Below are 23,231 nucleotides of genomic sequence, written 5' to 3' on the forward strand. Positions count from 1 at the left end.
CTGTCGTAAAAAGTATTGAGCTAACCTGAATAACACACATAGGCATTAGAATGCACAAGCCTTGGTAACAAACTAATTAGGTGGCAGAGGGCAGTATGTGACTATGAATGAGAGTGAGATGGGAGGCAGAGAAGTGTTGAAGCCACATGCAGAACTGCTATGCAAATGATGCAAATGAGCAGCTTCTTTAGAGTGAGTTGAAGGCATCTTCCATCTTCACTCAGAAGAGGAGACTGAGATGGCTTGGCAAGGCTGGCTGGGCCACTTCTTGGATCATAACACCTGAGGGAAAGATTTCTGGAATTGGCTTACAAACCCAGTGAGTGGTAAAAACTGGGAGCTTATCACAGAAATTTAATAGAGGTACATCTGCCTTACAGTGACAACGCTTAGCAGCAATACCTTGCCCTCAGCACCAATATCAGAAAAGAGCTCTCCTGTCTACATTGAGTTTATCAAAACAAAATCCACCCTAGAGTCCATTAAGAAGGAAGGAGACAGCCAGAATGAGAAGTCAGCTTTTAGTATTCTATCATTGCACCTTACACTATTAACAGTGGATACTTCAGAAGGAGGGCAATTAGCGGGTGGGAACTTTTAATTTTCACTGTACACCTCTTTGTGTGGCTTGAATTTTTTTCAAAACATGTGCATCATTAAAAAAAAAATAAAAACAAAAACAAAGAAACCTGTCCTGTCAACTAGTAGTTTTAATGAAAAGGACTAAATGTGAGGTTGTACTGGGAGGCTTATTTTTTAAAAAAAGATTCCATTTAATGCTACTTTCAATGAAGCCTGCTTTAAATGGCCTGGTAGAAAAAGTTACTTTTTTATTTGCTGATATTGGTGTGCAGGGTAGTAATTATGGGTCGTGATGAATGTTCATGATACTTTTAAGTACCTTTTGCCCTTTAAAATGTGCGTATATCTTCTCTGCAGAACCAGGAAAGTGCAAAGCCGATAAGACTGCCTCTAAATACAAAGGTACATATAAGTGGCTCTTAACCAACCCTACTGAGACGGCCCAAACTAGATGCCTAAAAAATGAGGCTGAAAATGCTACTAGAATCTGGTATGTACCAGCCAAGTTCTAATGGCCAGTTCAGATACACAAAGATCTGCTTATTTGGGGGCATGTTTCTATGTCATTTGTCTGTATGCTTCCTCCCTCCTTTCCTCTACTGCCAGTCTTCCTTTCACTTTTTGGATCTACTTAAGCATACAATGCAACATAATAACATTCCAGAAAAATTTTCAAGAAGACAAAATAGAAAAAGTCACCTATAATCCCACCACCTGAACGCAGTTGTTTTCAGGTAGGCATATTTTTTTCATCTAGCCTTTCACTGCATTCCTTTAAGTTTTATGCAGTGATAGTCGCTGTCTTCATATCAATAATAGAACTTATCCTTTCAGTGGTTTATCAACATTTTCCATGTTTCACATTCATCTTCATAAGGACCACTTCGAAAAACTGCCTCAGAAACTACCTCATTGATGGGCCATAATAATTTACTAAGTTACTTTTTCTATTGTTGACTCTATCACTTTCATTTTTAAAATCATCGTTCTTTCTTCTCTTACTTTCTGTTGTCAATGGTTTATATTATTAAGTTAAGTGGGTTAGACCGGAAGGTTTTGACAAAGGCTTAAAAGCTCTCTTTTGGAGGGCAACATCTTTGACTATAGTCTACCTCTTGCTTCCTACATCTAATCAGTCAGCAAATTATGTGGCTTTTATGGTCACAATCAGAGCTCACATCTAGCCTTTCCTTTCCAACCCCACTTCCACTACATTTTATCTACTATTAGAATGGTCCCCTTGCCTTCTGACTGTTGACCAACACCAACCTATACTCCATACTGCTGCCAGCATGATTTTCTTAAAGTAGTGTTGCCATCATGTCATTCTTTCACGCTGGTTCCACATTGACTCAATAATTAAGTCCACATCCTTGAATACAGTACTGAAGACATACGGTTCCCTTCTTTACCACATTTTAGTCAAAAAAGGATGATTTTCCATTGTGTACTCAATGAGTGCTTACTCATGTCTTGCTCTGCTTGGGGTGGGGTGCTTGCTCCATCTTTGTCCTTTCAGCAACTAGCTTAACTCAAAAGCTGCAAATAAATAAGTTTTCTTCCTTAGTGGTTTGATGGTTTCAGTCTTGTTTATACAGCTTTTTATCTCATATCTTGCTATTAAATGTAGTTACATTTACAGTATCAAACCAGCAAGTTATAAGCTCCCTGAGGGACAAGATCTCCCCTATTTGTCTTCACTGCCTACTACCTACCAGTCCTAGAACATAGTGGGTTCTCAATAAATGCATTAACTGACTGGAAATGAACTGATTTGAATTGGATGAGGCATAGGGGAGGGTGGATGATGAAAGTCAATGAGCTGTGGAGGATGCTATACTAATTGCCTTGAATAAATTAATATGCTGATATAGAGACCACATTCTAGCAGGAATGAGTGTAAGCAAGGAAAGTGAGGGTAAGGAGTCATGTCCAGAGCAGCAAAATCTCTGCCTTGACTCTCGATCTGCTGGACATTGCCATGCCCCATCTCAGACTCTCTTGCCTATTCATACCTCCTGCATGGGTACCCTAGATTCACTTCCTCCCCAAGAGCAAAATGCTCTTCACTTTATAAACACTGGGCTTCTGCCTTTGCTAGCTCAGGCAGGAGGCTGGGAGTGAGCAAAGGAGAGGCATGCCAAAGATTAGCCATTTGCTTAATGACTATTTGCTTCACCATTTACTTTAAGACTATTCTGGCCTCATCCTCCAATGAGAAAGCTTGTTCTTCTCTCCTCTCTTTTTCAGCTCAATCAATATTGACACTGGCAAATCTCAGTGGGAAAAACCAAAGTATAAACAATGCAAGTTGCTTCAAGAACTTCCTGATAAGATTGTGAATCTTGCTAATATTACTATTAGTGATGGTAAGACCGTTCTGTACACATTGGAGAAATAGTGGAACCTCAGTTGGTCTGCTAGACCTGAGATCAGAGACAGTACAGGCAAACCCTCATCTAGAAAAATCTACCTTACAGAAATCCAGCTTCAGAAAATGTTGGTGGAGGTAGGAGTTGGGCATGATAAGTTAAGAGTATCCCTGTTTTTTGTTTTATAATTTTTATTTTATAATTTTTGGCTATAATTATTTTTCATTTCATTTTAATTTTTAAAATTTTTAATAGATAGCTCTTCACATAGTTCAATATCAAAAAACAAGAAAATATACAGTAAAATATTTCCTTCCCACTGCTGACCCCAACCATTCTGTTAATATCCACAGAGATGTTTTATGCATCTATAAGGAAATTTATACATACATATGGGTATATGTATACAGAAACACATATACATATACATATATATTCTCCTTTTCTGTACATAAACTGAAGCATGCTGCATATGCTGTTGTGCATCTTGTTCTTTTCTTCTTAATATTTTGGAGAAATTATCATATTAGTATATGAAGAGCTTCCTCATTCTTTATTTTGCTGCATTATATTATGCTACAGGGATATAACTTGTTTCCTATGGATGGACATTTAAGTTGTTAAAAAAAACATTTTGTTTTTAAAGAGCTGCTGAAATAGATATCATTTATATGTCATTTTGTGCAAGTTGGGTATTCTTGAAGTATAAATTCCTAAAAGTAGAATTGCTGGCTCAATCATACTTTTGATGGTGTCAAAATGCTCTCTGTAATAGTTGCATCAATTTATACTCCCACTTGCAAGGTATGAAAAGTACCTGTTTCAGGACACCTTCATCACGCACAGCATGTTATCAGAGTTTTGGATCTTCAATAAGCAGAAATTGATATCTCAATGTAGTTTAAAATTTTTATGAAGATATTCATATGTCATAAAACTCATCCATTTAATGTGCACAATCTGTGATTTTTAGTATATTCTCTAGATTGTGCAACCATCACCACTATTTCCAGAACATTTTAATCACTCCAAAAAGAAACCTGTACACATTAGCAGTCATTCTTGCTTTACTTCTCCTTCCAGCCTCTGGAAATAGCTAATCTACTTTTTTCTTCTTTTAATTTTACTTTGTTGTAGTAACAACACTTAACATGAGATTTACCCTTTTGATAAATTTTTAAATGTATAATACATGACCATTGACTAATTAGGTACAATGTTGTATAGCAGATCTCTAGAACTTTTTCATCTTACTTAACTGAAACTTTAGGCCTATTGGTTAGTAACTCCCCATTTTCCCCTCCCCCAGCCTCTGACAACCACCATTCTATCCTGTGTTTCTGTGAGTTCAACCATTTTTTAGATTTCACATATAAGTGAGATAACGCAGTATCTGTCTTTCTACATCTGGCTTATTACACTTAGCATAATGTCTTCTAGATTAATCCATGTTCTTGCAAATGGCAGGATTTCCTTCTTTTTTATGGCTGAATTACACACACACATACACACATTCTCCTTTTTTGCACACACACACACACACGTGTGTGTGTGTGTATGTATAATCAATTTTCTTTATCTATTTATCTCTTGATGGACACTTAGGTTGTTTCTAGATCCTGACTATTGTGAACAATGCTGCAACGAACATGGAGGTCCAGGTATCTCTTTAAGATAGTAATTTCATTTCCTTTGGACATATACCCACAAGTGGGATTGCTGAATCATATGGTAGTTCTATTTTTAATTTTTGAGGAACCTCCATACTGTTTTCCATAATGGCTGTACCAACAGTGTATGAGGGCTCCCTTTCCTCTGCACCCTTGCTAACACATATCTCTTGATTTCTGATAATAGCCACCCTGACAGTTATGAAGTGATATCTCATTGTAGTTTTAATATGCATTTCCCTGATGATTACTGATGTTGAACACATATTTATTGGCCTTTTCATAATATCTATTGGCCTTTTGTATGTTTTCTTCTGAGAAATGTTTAAATCCTTTGCTCATTTTTAACAATTTTGATTTTTAAATATTTTTGATTTTTCAATAACAGTTGAGATACAATATTATATTAGTTTCAAGTGTACAACATAGTGATTAGATATTTATATATGAAGTGATCGAACCTGATAAATCTAGTACCCATCTGACAGCATCCATAGTCATTACAATATTATTGACTATATTCCCTATGCTGTAGTTTACATCCCTTGACTATTTTGTAACTGCTAATTTGTACTTATTAATTACTTTTCCTCTTTCACCCATTCCCCCAACCCCACTTCCATCTGGCAACCATCAGTTTGTTCTCTATATCTATGGGTCTGTTTTTTTTTGTTTGTTAATTTTTTCTTGAGATTCCACATATAAATGAGGCCATATGGTATTTGTCTTTCTCTGTTTGACTTATTTACCTCAGCATAATACCCTCTAGGTCTATCCATGTTGTTTGAAGTGGTAAGATTTCATCTTTATGGCTGAATAATATTCCATTGTACAGATGAACCACATCTTTAAGACTTCTTTAAATCTTAAATCCATTTTCAGTTGATTTTTGTGTATGGTATAATACAAAGGTCCATTTCATTCTTTTCTATGGGGATATCCAGTTTTCTCAACACTGTTTGTTGAAGAGACTATTATTTCCCATTGTATATTTTTGGCACTCTTGTAGAAGATCAGTTGATGATATATGTGTGGATTTATTTCTGGGTTCTCTATTCTGTTCCATCGGTCTATATATTTGTCTTTATACCAGTACCACACTGTTTTGATTACTGTAGCTTTGTAATGTATTTTAATGTAAAGGTGTGTGATGACTTCGTTCTACTTTCTCAAAATTAATTTGGCTATTTGGGTGTGTGTATGTGGTTTCATATTAATTTTAAAATTGCTTTTTCTATTTCTGTAAAAAAAAAAAGTCCTTGGTTAGACTAGCTCAGTGAAATCTACTTCCCCTGCAGTGTATATCTTCTGATGCTGCTCCTTAGAAGATGCAGCCTCCAGACATGTACACATTTTCCTGCCCACCAGGGATGACTATGGAGCTGGATTCTTTGTCTCTTTCTCTATTATCCCTGCTAAGCTTCTGGCTAGTCTGCCTCTATTGGTATCACTCCCAGCTGTTAGCTACCTAATTGCTAGTTGATTGTTCTGTTGTTTTTGACAAAATCTTGGGGCACAAACTGCTCCATGGTCTGATGCAATTAAAGTCTGTCCCTTTGGTAGGGACAATGTTGCCAGTCTTTGAGGCTTTCTCCTATCCTCCTCTGGGCAAATTATCTGTCCTTTGGGGCAAAAGCTTGGGGGTGGTGGTGATGGTGAATGTGCTCTTCACCAAATATGTCACCAGGTTCTTCCCTATGCAGCAGGAGCTGTGTGTATTTGGAAGGAAGGGGGACTCACTGTTGGCACTCAGCTGCTTCCACTGCCCAGTATGAATCTTCCACAGACCAGAGTCGGAAAAATGGGAACTGCCAATGTTCACTGGCTGTCAAATCCACTCAGAATAGTTTTTCTACTCCAGAGAGCTGTGGGAGAAGGTGACTGCCTAACCCAATGGAACAATCCTTCCACAAGGCATAGCTGTGGGGGATGGGTGCAGTTCTTAGCTCAAATGCCATGGCATCCCACTGTACTTGCTAGTTTCTTTAGATTTTATTGAATAAATGCATCTCAATTTGTTGTAAAATTTCCCATCAATCACCGAAGACTTTGAATGCTTGTCATTGCTAATTTTGACTAGTGTAATAGATGTCTCTCTGTGATCTTTTCCTCAAGCCCCTCCTTACAGCACTATTCTGAAAGTCCTTTACCTCCTTATCAGTGTTTTTAAAGTATGCATAAAGGTTTTCCCCATAGAGCTTCAGTTTGTACGCACCTTCTAAGGCATAGCTCTACTACATAAAGTGAATCCATCTCACAATGAATAGTTAGAAGTTGAGGCACAGGCATTGTAGGAATTGCCTTGAGGCAGCGAACTTCTCAGATCGGTCTTCCTTGCAGATGTAAATTTGAGATTTTGCCAAGGAGTATCTAGAAGAATTAGAAGAGCAAGCACAGGCTCTGATTGTTTCTAAATCATGAGTCAGGGCAATAGAGAGTGTTGTAGCTTGAAGTGAGTGGACAGTGAGAGAGAGAGAGAGAGAGAGAGAATGAGAGAGAGATATCTGTGTTTCATGCTGACCTCCCTCCTTCTGAGTGACACATTTTTCTTAGACATGCTAATAGAATTTTCTCTGTGGAAGAAAAAGTTAACTAACAACTATGACAACAACAAGAGTATTGCATTGGGTTAGGATTTTTAGAAAATTAACTTTCAGAAGTCACTTTATGAAAAGAAAATTGGCAGAGGAAGAGAATAGTGGATAGTGGCTATAATGTATATAACTGAAAAATAAACTATTAGGTTTATTAGCTTTGGAGGAATACTTCTCATTGTAAATTAGGAGCTTAATGAAAAATACATACAATGTAAAAGAAAGAAAATATATTTATATTGAACACTTTTTCTTTAGCTTTCAATTTTGCTGACAAGCATTAGATATCTTGGTTGGAGAAAACTCTTCAGTTTCCCCCTCACATGTTCATTTCTCATAACTCCTAAATATCGTAAAGAAAAGGTACCCTTATTTCAAAGGTCTGTGGGTTCTTTGCTGTGCTTAATTTTTTTTACCTCCATAGCATTGAAGGTGCATTACACTCTAATGAATTTGGCTGAAATTTTTCATGAAACTCTCTTCTGTCTGTGTCCATCCCACTATCAGGGCAAGATAGTGTGTGATTGAGACGGAACAATGTAATTCCCAGGACATCAGGGAGAACTGCAAAGTACTGCTGTTCCAAGCCCCGACACCATGATGAAGAAAAGGGGCAAAAGCACAAATGCTGTAGTAGAACATGATACTGAAGAACACTAGCTTTGAAATCAGACAAGCTTGCATTAAAATCTGTGTTAGAACCTATGTGTCTTTATTTCTTAATCTATAAAAAGGGGATATTAGTACCCATCGCACAGGATTATTGTGATGATTAAATGAGAAAATGTATGTATAATGCCTCGTTGTAGTATCTTGTTTCCCAAATGCCCCCCATCAATTTATTCCCTGTTTGTCAATTGGAAGTTAAATCAAGACTTTCAGTCCAGTCTAGCTTTAAGATGACTCCAGTCCCAGCTGCCATCTGACTGCAACTGTGTGATAGACCATAAGTGAGAACTGCTGAGCTGAGCCCAGTCAACACACAGAATCATGAGGGATAATAATTGTTGTTTAAAACTGTTAAATCTGGAGGTAGTTTATTATGTAATAGTAGAGAATGAGAATACTGGTTCCTAGAAATTGCTCAACAAATAACAGACATTATTATTGTTTTGATTGTTGCAATTACTGTCAGATTAATAGTAACCATTTTGAGTAATACAGATCTATTTATTCTATAACAATTAAGAGAGAATTCCTTTCATTGTTTTTGCTTGAGGACTTAAAATTCTTACAATTTTTGTTGTAATTTCTCCTGAATTTTACTTAAAAACCATATTATTCTAGATGAAAAGTCTACAATTACTTTCTACAAAATAGTCTCCTAGTGGTCTGTTGTTTATTTTCATTCTGCCACAGCAGGGACTGCATGAAGTGAAGTCATACCACTGCAGCCCAAAGAATAATAACCCCAGGTAGGCAGCTCTGGCTATCCCATTCATAACAAAGCTTAAACAATTTAATAACAGCAGTAGAAAGATCTATAAATAAGCATGCTATATTTTTCTTCCATCCCTAGTCTTATTGTTTTCTCACTTTGTTTAACTGATCAGAAGATAGCTGTAACAGGGGTAGAATATTAATTTGAAAGTAATTAGTACAAACTTGTTCAATCTCCCCTCTTCCTTCCACATCCCCAGAGAATTCTCTGCTGACTCAGTTCCTATATAAGCCTTGTCAGCCAGAGGGGGGAAATGGTTAAGGGGTGGGGTTGCTGAGAGTATCTCAGTTAAGACTGCTTCATTTGCACTGATAATGAAAGAGGGGTGTGTGTGTGTGCGTGTGTGTGTGTGTGTCAGAGAGAGAGAGAGAGAGAGAGAGAGAGAGAGAGAGAGAGAGAATGAATTATATTCATGCTTTATTATTTTGTTTTCCCAGAGTTAGTTATTTATAATGCAACCTGCGTTAAGTAAGTTATGTTATGAGTGTAATATCTCTCTGGATTTTTTCTCAACAGATTGTATTTTTCAATTATTTTCCATTATATTTTGGCTGCTGAACTTGAATGTGAGTGCTTTAAATTAGAAGGGTTCCACAAAGGAGCCCAGCTTTATATGGGTTATATTGAACTAAAATCTAATTTCTGTTGTATGTGTTCAAAAAAGCTCTTAACTTTAAAAGTGGGGAATGAGTCAAACAAAGTGCTATTTTAAAAAAGCATTTATGAGACAATTAAAGACATTTGAGCACTGACTGGATATCTGATGATTTTTAGTATTATTACTAAATTTTTGAAGATACGATATTGGTATTGTGGTTATGACAAAGATTCGTTTGTGTGTACTGAAGTATTCATGGATGAAATGATATGATGTCTGGGATTTGATTTAAAATTATTGGATTGGGGTAAGTGGGTAGGAGTGTAGATAAAATCAGATTAGCTGTCTTCATTGACACTTGTTGAAGTTAGGTGATTCATGAAGTACATGGGGATTCGTTCAACTATTCTTTGGTGCATGCTTGAAAATTTCCATAATAAAAAGTGAAGAAAAAAGTAGGCGAGTTAATAGCTATTGTTCTTACTCTCTAGAAAAATCTAATTAAGTTTCTTTTTATTGTTTTGTGGTCTATATTTGCTTTTCGTGTGTGTTAGCTGCTGATTCTTGACATAAAAACATAATCACCATCCTTGATTATGAAAACATAGACTGAATATTTGCTGATATTTGAGTACAGATAGTATCTCCTTAACTCAATCCAATACTCAAAAATCTTAACTTAATTAGAATCTAATTGCAAGGTAATTCTTCAGTGACAAGGAGGTTTCCCTGGTGTATTTTTAAAAGGATTTAATGAATAAAAACTTGCCTTATGTGCTACTTTCTGAGACTCCATTTATTGTAGAAATTGAGGTCCAGCATTTTCCTTCTGTAAACTTTGTTACCTTGCTACGTATTTCCATTTAACTGCCTTTACTTTTTAAAGAAAAGGAAGCAGACTAACGTGGTCCCAAACTAACGCAGGTTTTATGTTTTGACTTTGTTTCTCTAGAGAATGCAGAAGATATTGCAGAGCATGTTTTAAATTTGATAAATGAATCCTCCTTTCTGGATGAAGAGGAAACAAAGATTATTATTTCTAAATTATCCATGATTTCACAATGTGATGAGATAAGCATGAACCTAACCCAGATTATATTACAAATAGTTGATGCTACTTTGAGAAGCCAAAACAATTCAGCATCTGATCTGCATGAAGTAAGCAATAAGTAAGTACTAATACTTTGGCAAAATAAATTATGTAATGGAACTTAAAATATTCGTTATTAATTCTATTGCATACAGCAATCACCAATTTTAAAGGTCAGATAGCTATGCATTGAAAGCTCTGTTAATACTGTGCAATGGAGTCATCCTACTTAAACCCCGGTTGTGAAAGAATGCATTCAAACTGAAATTTAGTAATAATGAATTTCCAAATAAATCGTTACCCCAAACCAAACCTTCAATCTATCTCCCAGCTCTGGTGCTTCTTCAATGTTCTCCATTTCTATAACATCCATTCACCCAGTGCTCAAGCAAAAAAAAAAAAAAAAACAAGAATAAATCTAGTTACCTTCATTTACCCCACAACCAATCAATAACCAAATCTTGTGAGGCACTGTACATAGTTTCTTAATCCCTTAAATATCCCTGGGATTCATCTACTTCTCTCCATCTCCACCATCACCACCACCACCACCACCATCACCACCACCACTCTAGTTCTAGCCCCATTTCTCCCAGCTGACTTTCTATAGTAACCTGTTAATTGGTCTCCCTGCTCTGCTTTTGGCTCTTTATGGTCTATTTTCTACATGACAGCTAGAATGACCTTTTAATGCATATATCATATTGTGTCATTCCCTTGTTTTTAAAACCAATTAGTGGCTTTCTGTTAAATGTAGAATAAAGTCCAAGTTTCTTGGCTTACGAGGCCCTGAAAATCTGGCTTTACATACAATAATTTCATTTAATCTTTAAGACAATCTCTTGAGATGAGTGCTAGTATTACCTCTGACTGCAGGTAAAGAAATGGAAGCTCAATGAGGTTATTTTATTTTCCCACATAGTTAGAAATTAGAGGAGCTAAGATTTAGACCTCAATCTGTCTGAATCTAAAGCCAGCCCTATTAATAATCCCTAAACAAAATAAAGATAGTGATTAAAACTCAAAGAAAAGTCTCACATTAAGGAAATCTTTTAAGAATGGGTGTTACATGAAAAAAAAAGAATGTTCTTCTCTACCTGTGGTTCTTTGCAGAACTCTGATGATAATTGAGCATGTTGGTCACAAGATGGAGTTTTTTGGGAGAATAGCAAATCTGACAGTACCCAACATGGCTTTGACTGTCCTGAGAGTGGACCACACATTTGAAGGCATAGCCTTCAGTATTCACTCCTACAAAGAAGGCACAGACCCTGAGGTGAGTGCAGCTCATGGATCTGAGAGCCAGTCAGTCAAGTATTGTTCTGTCTTCATTTATTTATTCTTTGAGAGGAAGAAAAGGTATGTTATAAGGTTTTAATCTCCAGAGAACCTTATAAAAATACAAACATCCCAGGGAAGATTCATATATAACCCTTAGTAGGCTAAAACTCTTGGCTGGAGTGGTATCTATGAGATGTGCAATACCACCTTTGGCCCCATGACCTGAAATCATCTCAAATGTCAGTTTACTATTTGGTATCATTTGTGGAGCACTTATTACATGTTGGGCATTGTGCTACTGTCTCCTTTGTACAGATAAGGTAACAGAGAAGTTAAGAAACTTGTCCAAAGATACATAGCCTAGTGGCTGAGTCAGGATTCAAACTTATGTCTGGCTGGCTTTAAAATCTGAGCCAGAGGCTGCTAATACCTGCTCAAAAACAATTTGAAGTTAAAAATTATCAAGTTCATATACGGGGAAATGTACATATTCTAAGTATACATTCTCTGAATTTTGACATATGTGTACATCTGTGTAACTTAAACCTCTATCATGATATAGAACATTAATATAATTCATGCCTCTTCCCAGTCAATCCCTGAAACTACTGCCTCCATTGGCATCCACCATTTCTTATATTTTTCCATTATAGTTTTGCCTGTTTACTTTATGTAAATGGAATCATATAATATGTACTGTATTATATAAGGTTTTTTTCGTATAGTATAATGGTTGTTTGTTGTTTCTGTAATTTATTATTTTTTATTGCTGAATAATATTCCATCATATGAATATAACATAGATTGTTTTGTCTATTCCCTTGTGGATGGACATTGGGATTGTTTCCAGGCTTGGGCTATTATGAGTAATGCTGCATTGAACATTCACGTAAAAGTCTTTGTGTGAACATATGTTTTCATATCTTGAATACATACCTAGAAATGGAATAGCTGACTCATAATATGTATGTTTAAATTTGTAAGAACTTATCATATTGTTTTCTAAAGTGGTCAGTGATGTGGAGTGACTTTTAATTTTTGTAGTGACCATCTGTACATCTTCTTTGGTGAAGTACTTGTTAAAATCTTTTGCCCATTTTAAATTGGGCTTTTGTCTTCTTATTATTGAGTTGTAAGCATTTGTTTTTACATATTCTGGATGTAAGTCATTTATTAGATACATGTTGTGACAATATTTTCTCTGTTACTTGCCTGTGTATTTCCTCAATGGTGTCTTTTGATGAGCATAAGTTATAATTTTGATGCAGCATAACTTATCAATTTGTTCTTTTGTGAATAACAATATATGATTTGTCCAAGAAACCTTTGTCTACCAGAAGGTCATGAAGATATTCTCTTATATTTTCCTTTAAAAGATCTATGACTTTAGCTTTATATTTAGGACTACAATCCTAATTAATTGAATTAAATTTTGCATATGGTGTGAGGTGTGGTATGGTGTATAGTTTGAAGTTCATTTTGTTCCATATAGCTATCCAGTTGTTCCAGAACCATTTATTGAAGATGTTTCTTTCCCCCATTGGCTTGTGTTGGCAATTCTAACAAAAAAATCAAATACTAGTGTAAATGTAGGTCTATTTCTTCACTATTTCCTCTCTTCTTTCTTTTTGGGACTCTAATTACATGTATACAAAATTTTTAATGCTGCTGTTCCACAGGTCCCTGAGATTCTATTTATGTTTTATATCATTACTATCTATTCTTCTGATAGTATGATATCTTTAAGTTCATTGACCTCAATCTTCATTTTACTACTGAACCCTTCCAGTGCAGTTTTAAAATTTTCAATTCTATATTTTCAGTTTTAGAATTTTATTTTTTTGGCTTCTGTTTTTCTGCTATTATTTTCTCTTTTGCATGAATTTTAAGCATATTTTATTTTAAAGACTGAACATCTGAGTCATCTCAGAGTTGATCTCTATCGATTGTCTTTCATTGAAAATGGGTCACATTTTTTTTCACATGTTGAGTAATTCTGGATTATATCTTAGATATTGAGAATGTTATGTTGCAGAAACTGAATTCTACTACATTCCTCTAAAAGCTATTGATTTTTGTTATACTAGGCAAGTAATTTGGTTGGAATCAAACTGTAGATTCCATCTCTTGGGTGGCAGCTCAAATCTCAGTTGAGTTCCTTTATCTTTATTTGGAGTCTGTCCTGTACATATGTGGTTCAAGGATCAGGCAGAGTTTATACACAGAATTTGGCCTCCCTCTTTTCTAGTTTTTTCTTCTCCAGGATTTCCAGTGGCTATTTTTTAAGACTAGCCTTTATTTATGAGAATCATGGCAAATCACCTAATTTTCCATTCTGCTTTCCACTTATGAATACCCGATGGAAGCAGATCAAAGGGAGAAAAACTCAAGGATAAGTTTAGAAAGGAAAGGGTGGTATATATGTGTGTCTGTGTCTATGTGTACTAGGTCATGTCTTAGCCTGTGATCTGTATGTGTGTGTGTGTGTGTGTGTGTGTGTGTGTGTGGTGTGAAAAGTGTAGCATAGCTTGTGGAGCTAGTTTCCACCCTTCAGCACTCTACTTAATACTCTGGGACTGAGTCTAGTGCTGGGGTGGAAGGTGAGGAGGACTTCAAGTTCAGTTTTCATTTCCTGGCATTTCGTGGCAGGTTTACCTAAACAAAGGCCCTCTGGGAAGGGTTTTGGCTTCCATATATTTGCCTAAATCACTGAGGAAGAGAATTCTTCTTAGCAACTTACAGACCATCTTGTTTAATTTCTTTGGCCAAACTTCACTTTTTAAGGTAAGTTCTTGCCTCTGGTAACTATTATGGACTATTCATAGTAATTATGAACTACTGCTATTTTCATGGTGTTCTGTTTATTTTAGAATATGTTCTCTAATTTATTCCACAAGTCTCCCAGCCTTCAACATGAATCAACATCTACTACAATTATGTTCTACAGTTTTTAATTTTCACAGCTTCTTGGCTTTGGAAGGGACCTGAAAGATTATCTGGTGACCAAACAGAAGCCTCAAGATGTTTTAAAGCCAGAAAATAACATCAAGTTCTCCTGATGAAATGCTATTCTGGCTTGTCAATGTTTTCCTCCCATATCTCCATGGCTTCCTCAAAGCCAACATACCCACTCTCCCAGACCAATTTATTTGAAGCTGACTGGTGTCCAGCAGGACACCTGCCTGTGGGCATTTGTTGTTCCTTCACAGCACCTTTTCGGAAGGCTCCAGTCCTTATCCATTATTAAAACAGAGAGTCAGTATAATGTGGTTAAGAACATGAACTCTGGGGCCAAACTGGCTAAATTTAAAGCTGGCTATGCCATAATCTACCTGTGTGACCTTGGGCAAGTTACTCAACCTCCATATGACTTAGATTCCTCCTATGTAAAACAAGATAACAGTAAGTACCTCACTGGGCTGTTGAAGTATTAAAGGAGCTAACACATATAAAGTGTTTAGAATATTGCCTGGCACATAGTAAGCACCATGTAAGTGTTTGCATTGCTATTCTTATTTTCCTATCTTGGGGCTCTGCATACCAAAAGGCCCATTGTCTCTGCTCTGTCCCATCTAGCTGTTGGGAAGACAATAGTCAGAGTTTACATGAAGCGGTTGATGATAATCACTATTAATTGTTAATATTCACACTTATTATCTCATATCTCATTTACACTTCTCACAAGAAACTGAGACTCAAAGAATGTAGTGGTCTGAATGTTTGTGTACCCCACCCCCCTCCCCAATTCTTGTGTTGAGATACTAACCCCTAAAGTAATGGTATTAGAAAGGTGGTCCTTTTGGAGGTGATTAGATCCTGGGGATGGAGCCCTCATTAATGGGTTTAGTGTCCTTATAAAAGGGGTTTGAAAAAGCTCCATTGCCCCTTCCACTATATGAGGACACAGCAAGAAGGTGCCATCTGTGAACCAGAAATTGGGCTTTCACCAGAATTTGACCATTTGGACCATCCTGATCTTGGACTTCCAGCCTCTGAACTATGAGAAACAAATTTCTGTCACTTATAAGCAATTCTATTCTGTGGTATTTTGTTACAGCAGCCTGAATAGACTAAGAAGAGGTTATGTAATTTTGCTCAAGGTCACACAGCTAGGAAGTGGTATAGCTGAGAATCAAACCCAGGCCATCTGACTCCAAAGTTCACATATTTAATAGGTCAGTACATTAACTTGCCCAGGTATGTCTGTGTTTTCTAAAGAGACTATCAAATGGAATGAATTTATAATGGTTAAATATTCAGTTATTTTGGAGGAGGTTGTACTGGGCCAACTTAAATATGCCACATACCCATACCACATACTTATTCAAATATACTACATTATCTCTAGCTATGTCTGTAAGATGTTCTGTTTCACTGGAATTCTCTAGCCACTCCCTTCTCTATCTATCTAAATTCTATTTATTCTTGTGGGTTTAGCTCAAATCCCACCTAGAAAACCTGCCTGGAGTTCACCAGCTCCTTTTCTGCTCCCCACCCCCTGACTGTATTCTTGTCTCATACTTCTGCCTAGTTTTCCAAGTAGGTTATAGCATATGTCATGGCTCTAACGTGTTTTATTTTCATGGCACCCATGGAAAAAATTAGATTGGACTCAGAACAAGCCAGTTAATGAACAAAATTCTAATAATAATTAAGAATGTGATTCATAGTACTCTGACCATTTGGGTAGGCTTCTAATTTCTCTGTATCATCTGAGATGCCACTATTTTGATAATTTTTTCTCTTTCTCTTTGTCTCATAGAATAAAAGATAAACTTGTTTTGCATAGGTTTCACACCTAATAAGTGATTTTTATTCACGAGCATTTTCCACTGAAAGGGATTAAGATTCTTTGCCAAAATTAGGCTACAGACGTAATAGTGCCAGATGAAGAAGGAATGGAATTAGCATGTCATCAAATTCAGAGCTGGAAGGGCCCTTATAACTTATAATGTTCCATCTCCTCATTTTAACAATGAGAAAATTGAATCCCAGAGAGAGCAAAGGACCTGATGGTGGTGACACAATTTATTCACTTATTTATGCAGTTATTTATTCAGCCAGCAAATATTTTTTAATTCATTTTCAATTTCAGTTGATATTCAATATTATCTTATATTAGTTTCAGGTATACAGCTTAGTAGTTAAACATTTATATAATTTATGAAGTGATCTCCTCAATTAGTCTAGTACCCATCTAGCTTTAATGAACATAGTTATTACAATATTATTGACTATGTATTCTACGAGTCAGCAAATATTTCTTGAGTTCATACTATGTGTCTTGCATGGTGCTGGAGATACAATGGTAAGCAAGAGAGATGTGGTGCCTGCCTTCATGGAACTTATAGTCTGATGGGTGAGAACAGAAACCTAAAGGGGCCAACATTGAAGGGGGTGACCCAAGAGTGGGACCTGTGCCACTAGCTGTTGAAGAGTATTTACAAGAGATGCCACTCTTTTACTACCTTTTCCTCATGAGAACTGAGTCTCACAGTGTTACTTTCATGCTGCTTCCTTTACATCATTTGATCAAAGTTTTAACTGTCATTACAATATATTACCTTAAAATTGTTGATAAGACACCACTCTTGAAAAACATGTACCTCTTCCTCCACTCCCTAACTAGTGACAGTTTTTGAGGAGAGGGACAAAGTACCAGGCATATACAATATGGCCCAGAGGCTCTGGGAGCATAAAGGACTACACCTACCCCTCATCTGGGAGATCAGGGAACACCTAGTCTGAGAGAGATGTCAGCTGAGGCCTAAGGTTGTGTAGGAGCTAGAAGATGAAAGATGGTGAGGAGGAGGGAGTAGTGTTTCAGGCAGAGAGAACAGCTTCTGTAAAGGTTCAAAAGTAAAATAGGTAAAACTTAAGCCTAGAGTGCCAAGGGTGGAGAGTTAGGAATAATTTCTTTTTCTCTCTCCTGCACGGCCACGATTTTGTATGTAAGAGAAATATAATAAAGCCAGAGAACAGGTTAAGTCCTGAGTCACTATGTTTCTCCTCCTTTGGCCTTTTTACTACAGAAATTTGTATCTCTTAGACTAAGTTGAGAGGGTTGTTAGACATCATCTTGTCCACCTTCCTCCATATCATCAATGTCCAAGAAAGAGAAAGGAACTTTCAAGGAACAGGAGGGTTTGGGCTCATACTTGGTCTTTTGACTGTCAGCCAAGGCCCTTTCCACAATATCCACCTTTATATCAGGCTATCCCATGGGTATTCCTCTGAGAAGAGACCCCTGAACCATTAAGCTGACTTTAAAAGAACAGAACTGGTCAGGAACAGGAAGTGAGTAGCTTCCTAGTAGAGACCCAAGCTGTGTTCACAATTACCCTGTTCTCAGGGCTTCAGGGCTCAGAAATATTAGGGCTTGGTATCTTCTAAAAGTGACTCAGTAGGCTTCCCAAGGAACATCATTTGAGCTCATCTCCTCTAAGCTTTCTTGGAAAATCTTCAGAGGATTTTCTCCCTTTCTCTCCTGTCTTACACCTGCCCTATCTCTCATCTCTTCACATGTGCCTCAGAAGAGGCAGTCTCCAGGTACCTTGCCTTCTGGAGCTTTGGTATGTGGCACTCTGGTTCTATTAATTAGAAAACTCCACACTTCAATTTCTACATTCTAGCTTGTTTCTTTTAAACCAACATTTGTTAACTATACCTGCTTTGTCCAAGTTTTTGAGCCTCCCCAAGCCCCAGTTTAAATAAAAAATGCTTATATTGTTTCAGTGAGCACTTAACAAAGTAACTGATTCTCTGAGGGTACAAGATAAAATATTCGTTGTGTGCTAGGCCATGTGGGGGACAATAGGACACATAACACCTATGTTCTGGCCTCAGAGTTCATGGTCCCCTAGGGAGGAGAGGAATGTCCTCAGAGACTTGTTCCATGCTGGATGTTGATCAACCTGCTTCCATCTCCAGTGAGGATGGAACAGGAAGTGGCTTGTAACTAACTTATGATGGATTTGTGTTCCTTATAAGGAGAGGTTCCTTAAAAGTAAGTAAGGATAGTTGAGGGTTAGAACTCGGATAAGTTGGGACGTGTCAGGGTCCAGAGAGTTATCAAAGTAGGGAATAGTTTCATTTTGTTGCCAGTGCAGTACTGAGTAGCAGATACAAAACCAGTGTTTATTGGATAATATTTGGATGTGTGGATAGATTAATAAATTGTTCTAAGCTTGGTATAGTTGAGACTTTATGTAAATACAGGAGATGAGCTAAGTGACCTCTAAAAATTCTTTCTCAGCTTGTGATTTTATTTTCCATATTTCTGTACCTCATGTTGTATAATACTTCAAAATTCAAGGTTGATTATTAATGTGCTATTAATGTGCAAAAATTTAGAAACTTAGGACCTGAACTCCTCGTCCTTGTGTTTCATCTATAGAGCAAAAATATCATTAAAGCATTAACCACGTATGTTGTGAGTGCCAGCATTTCAGATATATCCATTCAAAACTTGGCTGACCCAGTGGTTATTACTCTGCAGCATATTGAAGGAAACCAGGTAATATATTCATTTGCATCTCAGAAACCCCCTATGATTTTCCCATTAAAAATAATTAACTACTTCATAGATGTGATCTAAGACTTAATGAAGATTGTCACATTCCAGGTAGCTGAGGTGTATTGCATTGGGGTCTTCCAGAAACAATGCCTTGGCCTAAAGGGATAAATAATGATGCTCTTCTAACACTGTGACAGATTGGCAGAAGAGTAACTAGGGGCAGGTGGATCTTTTGGTTGTCCTGTGACACTAAATGGTATTTAATTCCATTTAATTTTGAGTGAGGAAGAAAATTAAAAATAATTGAACATTCATTTTTATCTTTCGAATTTCCATGAAGAGCATTAAAATATGTGTTAATTATCACCAAAGTTTTAAAATCATAGTCATATGGCATAACATAAGGTAGATATTACTAAGTGATCAGATTTAGCTATAGTATAAGAAAAAACTAGTATTATACTCTTTGGTGTTAATGTATGTCCAGTGTGAAGTCTTAATAGCTTCTTCCTTCATTCCCAATCTAAAAGACCATATTGTACAGCATATTTTCATAGGTCTTAATTCTATAAGAGAAGAAGGAAGAGCACAAGAGGTAATTTTTAAACACACACCAAATGAAACACTTTAGATGAGTAAGATCTCTCAATTCCGACTGGGGCCACAGCTTTCCAAGCATCCCCCAATAACCGATTTCTCTTGTCTCCAGTTCTGGAGATTGTAGGGGCTGGTGAGGCCTCAGGAATGCTCATTAGGCCTAATAAGAAGGCAGCTCAACCTTGTATCTATAAGGCTTGATTTCGGCTGTGAGCTCCAAATTCCAAAGTTCCACAGGAACTTACCACACATCTGACCTGCACCAATAATTTACAGCCTCCTTCTGGGCCTTGCATCAGGAGGGTGTTGAAAATTCTTATGTTTCCAAATATTTTAAAGGACATATATTGCATCACTAAGCAGTAACATGCTGTTTTCTCACTTAGAAATCCCAAGTTACTTCGGATTAGTCTTAAAACCAACTCTCAAATGGTGTGTGTGCGTGTGTCTACTGCATGAAAAAATGTTGAGGAAAAAACACTTGTGTGTAGTTGTCATTATCTGGTAACTATCAAAAGAAAAGGTGTTTACCTTTGACTTTTCTTTTTTTCTAGAATTATGATCAAGTTCAGTGTACCTTTTGGGACTTTGGGAATAACAGTAAGTATTTTTCTTAGCAAGCCTTGTCTTTGCCTCTCAGTGAGACTTTGCCCCTGACCATTTTCCTATTTGGCAGTTGAGGGGAGGAGTCGTACTGATTGACCAAGACACACATATGAGTTTTATAATTAATTAGGGCATGGAAGTTTTAAAAACCTCTTAAATAAGAGACTTATTTAGAAGATCAAAAAATCACGCAACTCAAGGATAAGCAAAGTTGGAAGAAAGTTGGAAGAGCCAGAGTAAAGTAGCCTCAAGCTGTTTGAAGAAAGTTGAGGAATAAACATCTGGCTTTTTTATTTGTGGTTCCCCACAGAGATTTGCAACATCTACTAGCACGTTCCCTTTTTTCCTCATCTCCTCTAGCCTGACTGTATGTCCTAGGGTAGTCCATTTACTCTCTTGGGACCCCAATATTTTTATCTTTTCATTGAGAGGATAAGACTTTCTGGTTGGTCTCTAAGGGCCTTTCCTACTTGGCTAGGTATGAGTCTCTGGGAATAGTAAGAGAAGGGTTCGGGAATGAGATTGCTCAATGGGCTTGCCATCTCCATTGGAATCTTCAGGGATATTGCCAAATCTCAGAGAATCCCCACACAGAATCAATTTCCTCTGGAATACCAGGAGTTGCTATGTGACCAATCCTTCCATTTGTGGAAGCTCTACCTGGAAACCTGTCCTTTTTCATTATCCTTGGAATTCTGTGAGAAAAGGGAAAGTCTCTTCCCATTTGACTCCCTAAGACACATAAACCTACTCCTTTTCTATAATAGAGATAGTACTGTTCTTTCCTGTTCCCTTCCCAGCCTCCCTGGATAAGAGTCCTATAAGGTGATGAACATTTCCCCCCACAGCCTCAAAAAGTTGATCTGTGCGTTCATTAATGCCAGTTCCTGGGCTACTTCCAGGTCACCCTTTGCCCCCACCCCTCTGTCCATGGATCCAGAACCTCTAGAATCAATGGAATTATTCTGAATGGACTAATTTGACCATACTTAGCTGCCTAACCAAGGATAACTTCTCTGGTCAGCGCTATCCTGGAGGTTCTACTCTAAGTCTAGTCTAATGTCCAAGATCTACAGGTTATGGAGATTTGAAGGTTGGCTCTAGAACCCTGAATATGCTCAGAAGTGAGAAACTAAGGAGGTGTCAAGGAGACCGGAGGCTATAATTAGCCCTAAGGAGCTCTAGACCATGATCTGGCTTGAGTGCAAAGCACTTGAAACCATTTAAATTCTGGTTTGAACTGGTCATTTCAGGTGTTTATTCCAGCCTCACAGAGTAGGCCCAAGTGTCAGCCTATGTTCCATAGCTCATGTCCTTCAAAATGTTCTAGATCTACCTGTTTCCTATTTGTGCTACTTAAAAAAAGCAGTCCTTACTTTGTCACTCCAACATGGTAGCAGAACTGTTGCTCGTGATTAGAGTCTGTCATAATTTGTACAAGAACAGGAAAAGTGAGAGCCAAGGAGTTATGACATTTATGAAGTCCCCACAAAGTCAATTTAGCCCACTAGATTTAATTTAATTTCACTGTTCAATCATACCTCTATCTTGCTATCTTAACAAACAATACTAATTATAAGACACGTTTGGAAGGTGCATATAATGAAAAGATAAATATTTCAGAGAAAAACAAATTGTTTTTGAAATTTCCTTCTGTCTCCTGCAGATGGGCAAGGTGGATGGAATTCATCAGGCTGTAAAGTAAAGGAAACCAATATAAATTACACAATCTGTCACTGTGACCACCTCACCCATTTTGGAGTCTTAATGGTGAGTTGTCTCTTAATCATTCCTTGATAGAATTTTGACAACTTTTATTAGATTACAGGCCAGGAATACATGTGTGAACTAAGTTATGAAAAAGTTGCATGCAAATGGAAAAAAGCTCTCCTTGTGTTTATCCAAAGTGGAGCAGATTGAAACAAATATTTGATTTTTTCCTTATAAAATTAATGCCTGTCCCTCAAAATTCAAACATTACAGAAAATGTTCCTACAGCCCCCATTCTATGTATATATTAATATGTTTTTATTTTATAAAAATCGGATCAAGTTATTAATACTGTTCTTACCACTTATTTTTCACCTAAAAGTAAATATTGGGCACCTTTCAGGCAAATACATATTTATCTACTTCAGTTTTTAAATATCTTTATAGTATTCCATTGTATGGATTTAATGCAATGAATTTAACCATCCCCTATACTTAGTTTTACCTGTTACTGTTTTCTCCCTTATAAACAATGCTGTAATACACATTTCATTCATTTTCTAACACTGGTGTAACTATTTCTGTAGGATAAATTGATGGAAGTATAAATACCAAGTTCAAGGATATAGTCATTAAACATTTTTAATTTTAATAGTTATTGTCAAATTGTAGTGTAGGAAAAATGTATTAAAAAAATACTTGCGTTAGTTAACCAAAGAGTTATATGGTCAATTTACATATCTAGGCTTAGAGTTTCAGAGTCATGGTTAACTTTTCTAATCTCCTTCATTCTCTATGGTCCTCCCTAACATTCAGATTTGCTGAGTTTTCCATTGAAATGGCTCTCAAACATGTTCTTTCTTCTCTACCCATCCCTGAGTACTTTTTAAAGTTCTCTTAAGTTACTTAATTATATATTACATACTGTAATCTAAATGTGTCATGTATGAGTTGCTTATTCTATTAATAGTAAACTCTTTGAGGGTTGAGAGTTTCTTTGCTTTGCTTCTTTTTTTAAACCATATCTATTTAACAAATAAGAGGTGCTACACTGATGTTTATTGAATTGAAAGAATTTTCTTTAGCTCCCTCTAAATTGGTTAGAACATTACATTAGGAGTCAAAAGACTAAGATTCACATTCTAGCTCTGTGATCTAACTATGTGACCTTGAA

General features: G+C 36.7%; 1 protein-coding gene across 1 annotated transcript in view; it reads left to right on the forward strand.

The window, feature by feature from the left end:
* The window catches only part of ADGRG4 (adhesion G protein-coupled receptor G4), an 81,924-nt gene that overhangs the window by 37,422 nt on the left and 21,271 nt on the right, over nucleotides 1-23,231 (forward strand). Inside the window, exons 9-16 of the mRNA XM_016127491.2 lie at nucleotides 940-1,072; nucleotides 2,833-2,951; nucleotides 10,210-10,426; nucleotides 11,461-11,623; nucleotides 14,278-14,412; nucleotides 19,025-19,144; nucleotides 20,296-20,341; nucleotides 22,014-22,117. Coding sequence (XP_015982977.2) covers nucleotides 940-1,072; nucleotides 2,833-2,951; nucleotides 10,210-10,426; nucleotides 11,461-11,623; nucleotides 14,278-14,412; nucleotides 19,025-19,144; nucleotides 20,296-20,341; nucleotides 22,014-22,117 — 1,037 coding nt within the window. The remainder of the gene's footprint in view (nucleotides 1-939; nucleotides 1,073-2,832; nucleotides 2,952-10,209; nucleotides 10,427-11,460; nucleotides 11,624-14,277; nucleotides 14,413-19,024; nucleotides 19,145-20,295; nucleotides 20,342-22,013; nucleotides 22,118-23,231) is intronic.

The sequence above is a fragment of the Rousettus aegyptiacus genome, unplaced genomic scaffold (assembly GCF_014176215.1).
Source record: "Rousettus aegyptiacus isolate mRouAeg1 unplaced genomic scaffold, mRouAeg1.p scaffold_m13_p_9, whole genome shotgun sequence".
NCBI classification, from domain to species: domain Eukaryota; kingdom Metazoa; phylum Chordata; class Mammalia; order Chiroptera; family Pteropodidae; genus Rousettus; species Rousettus aegyptiacus.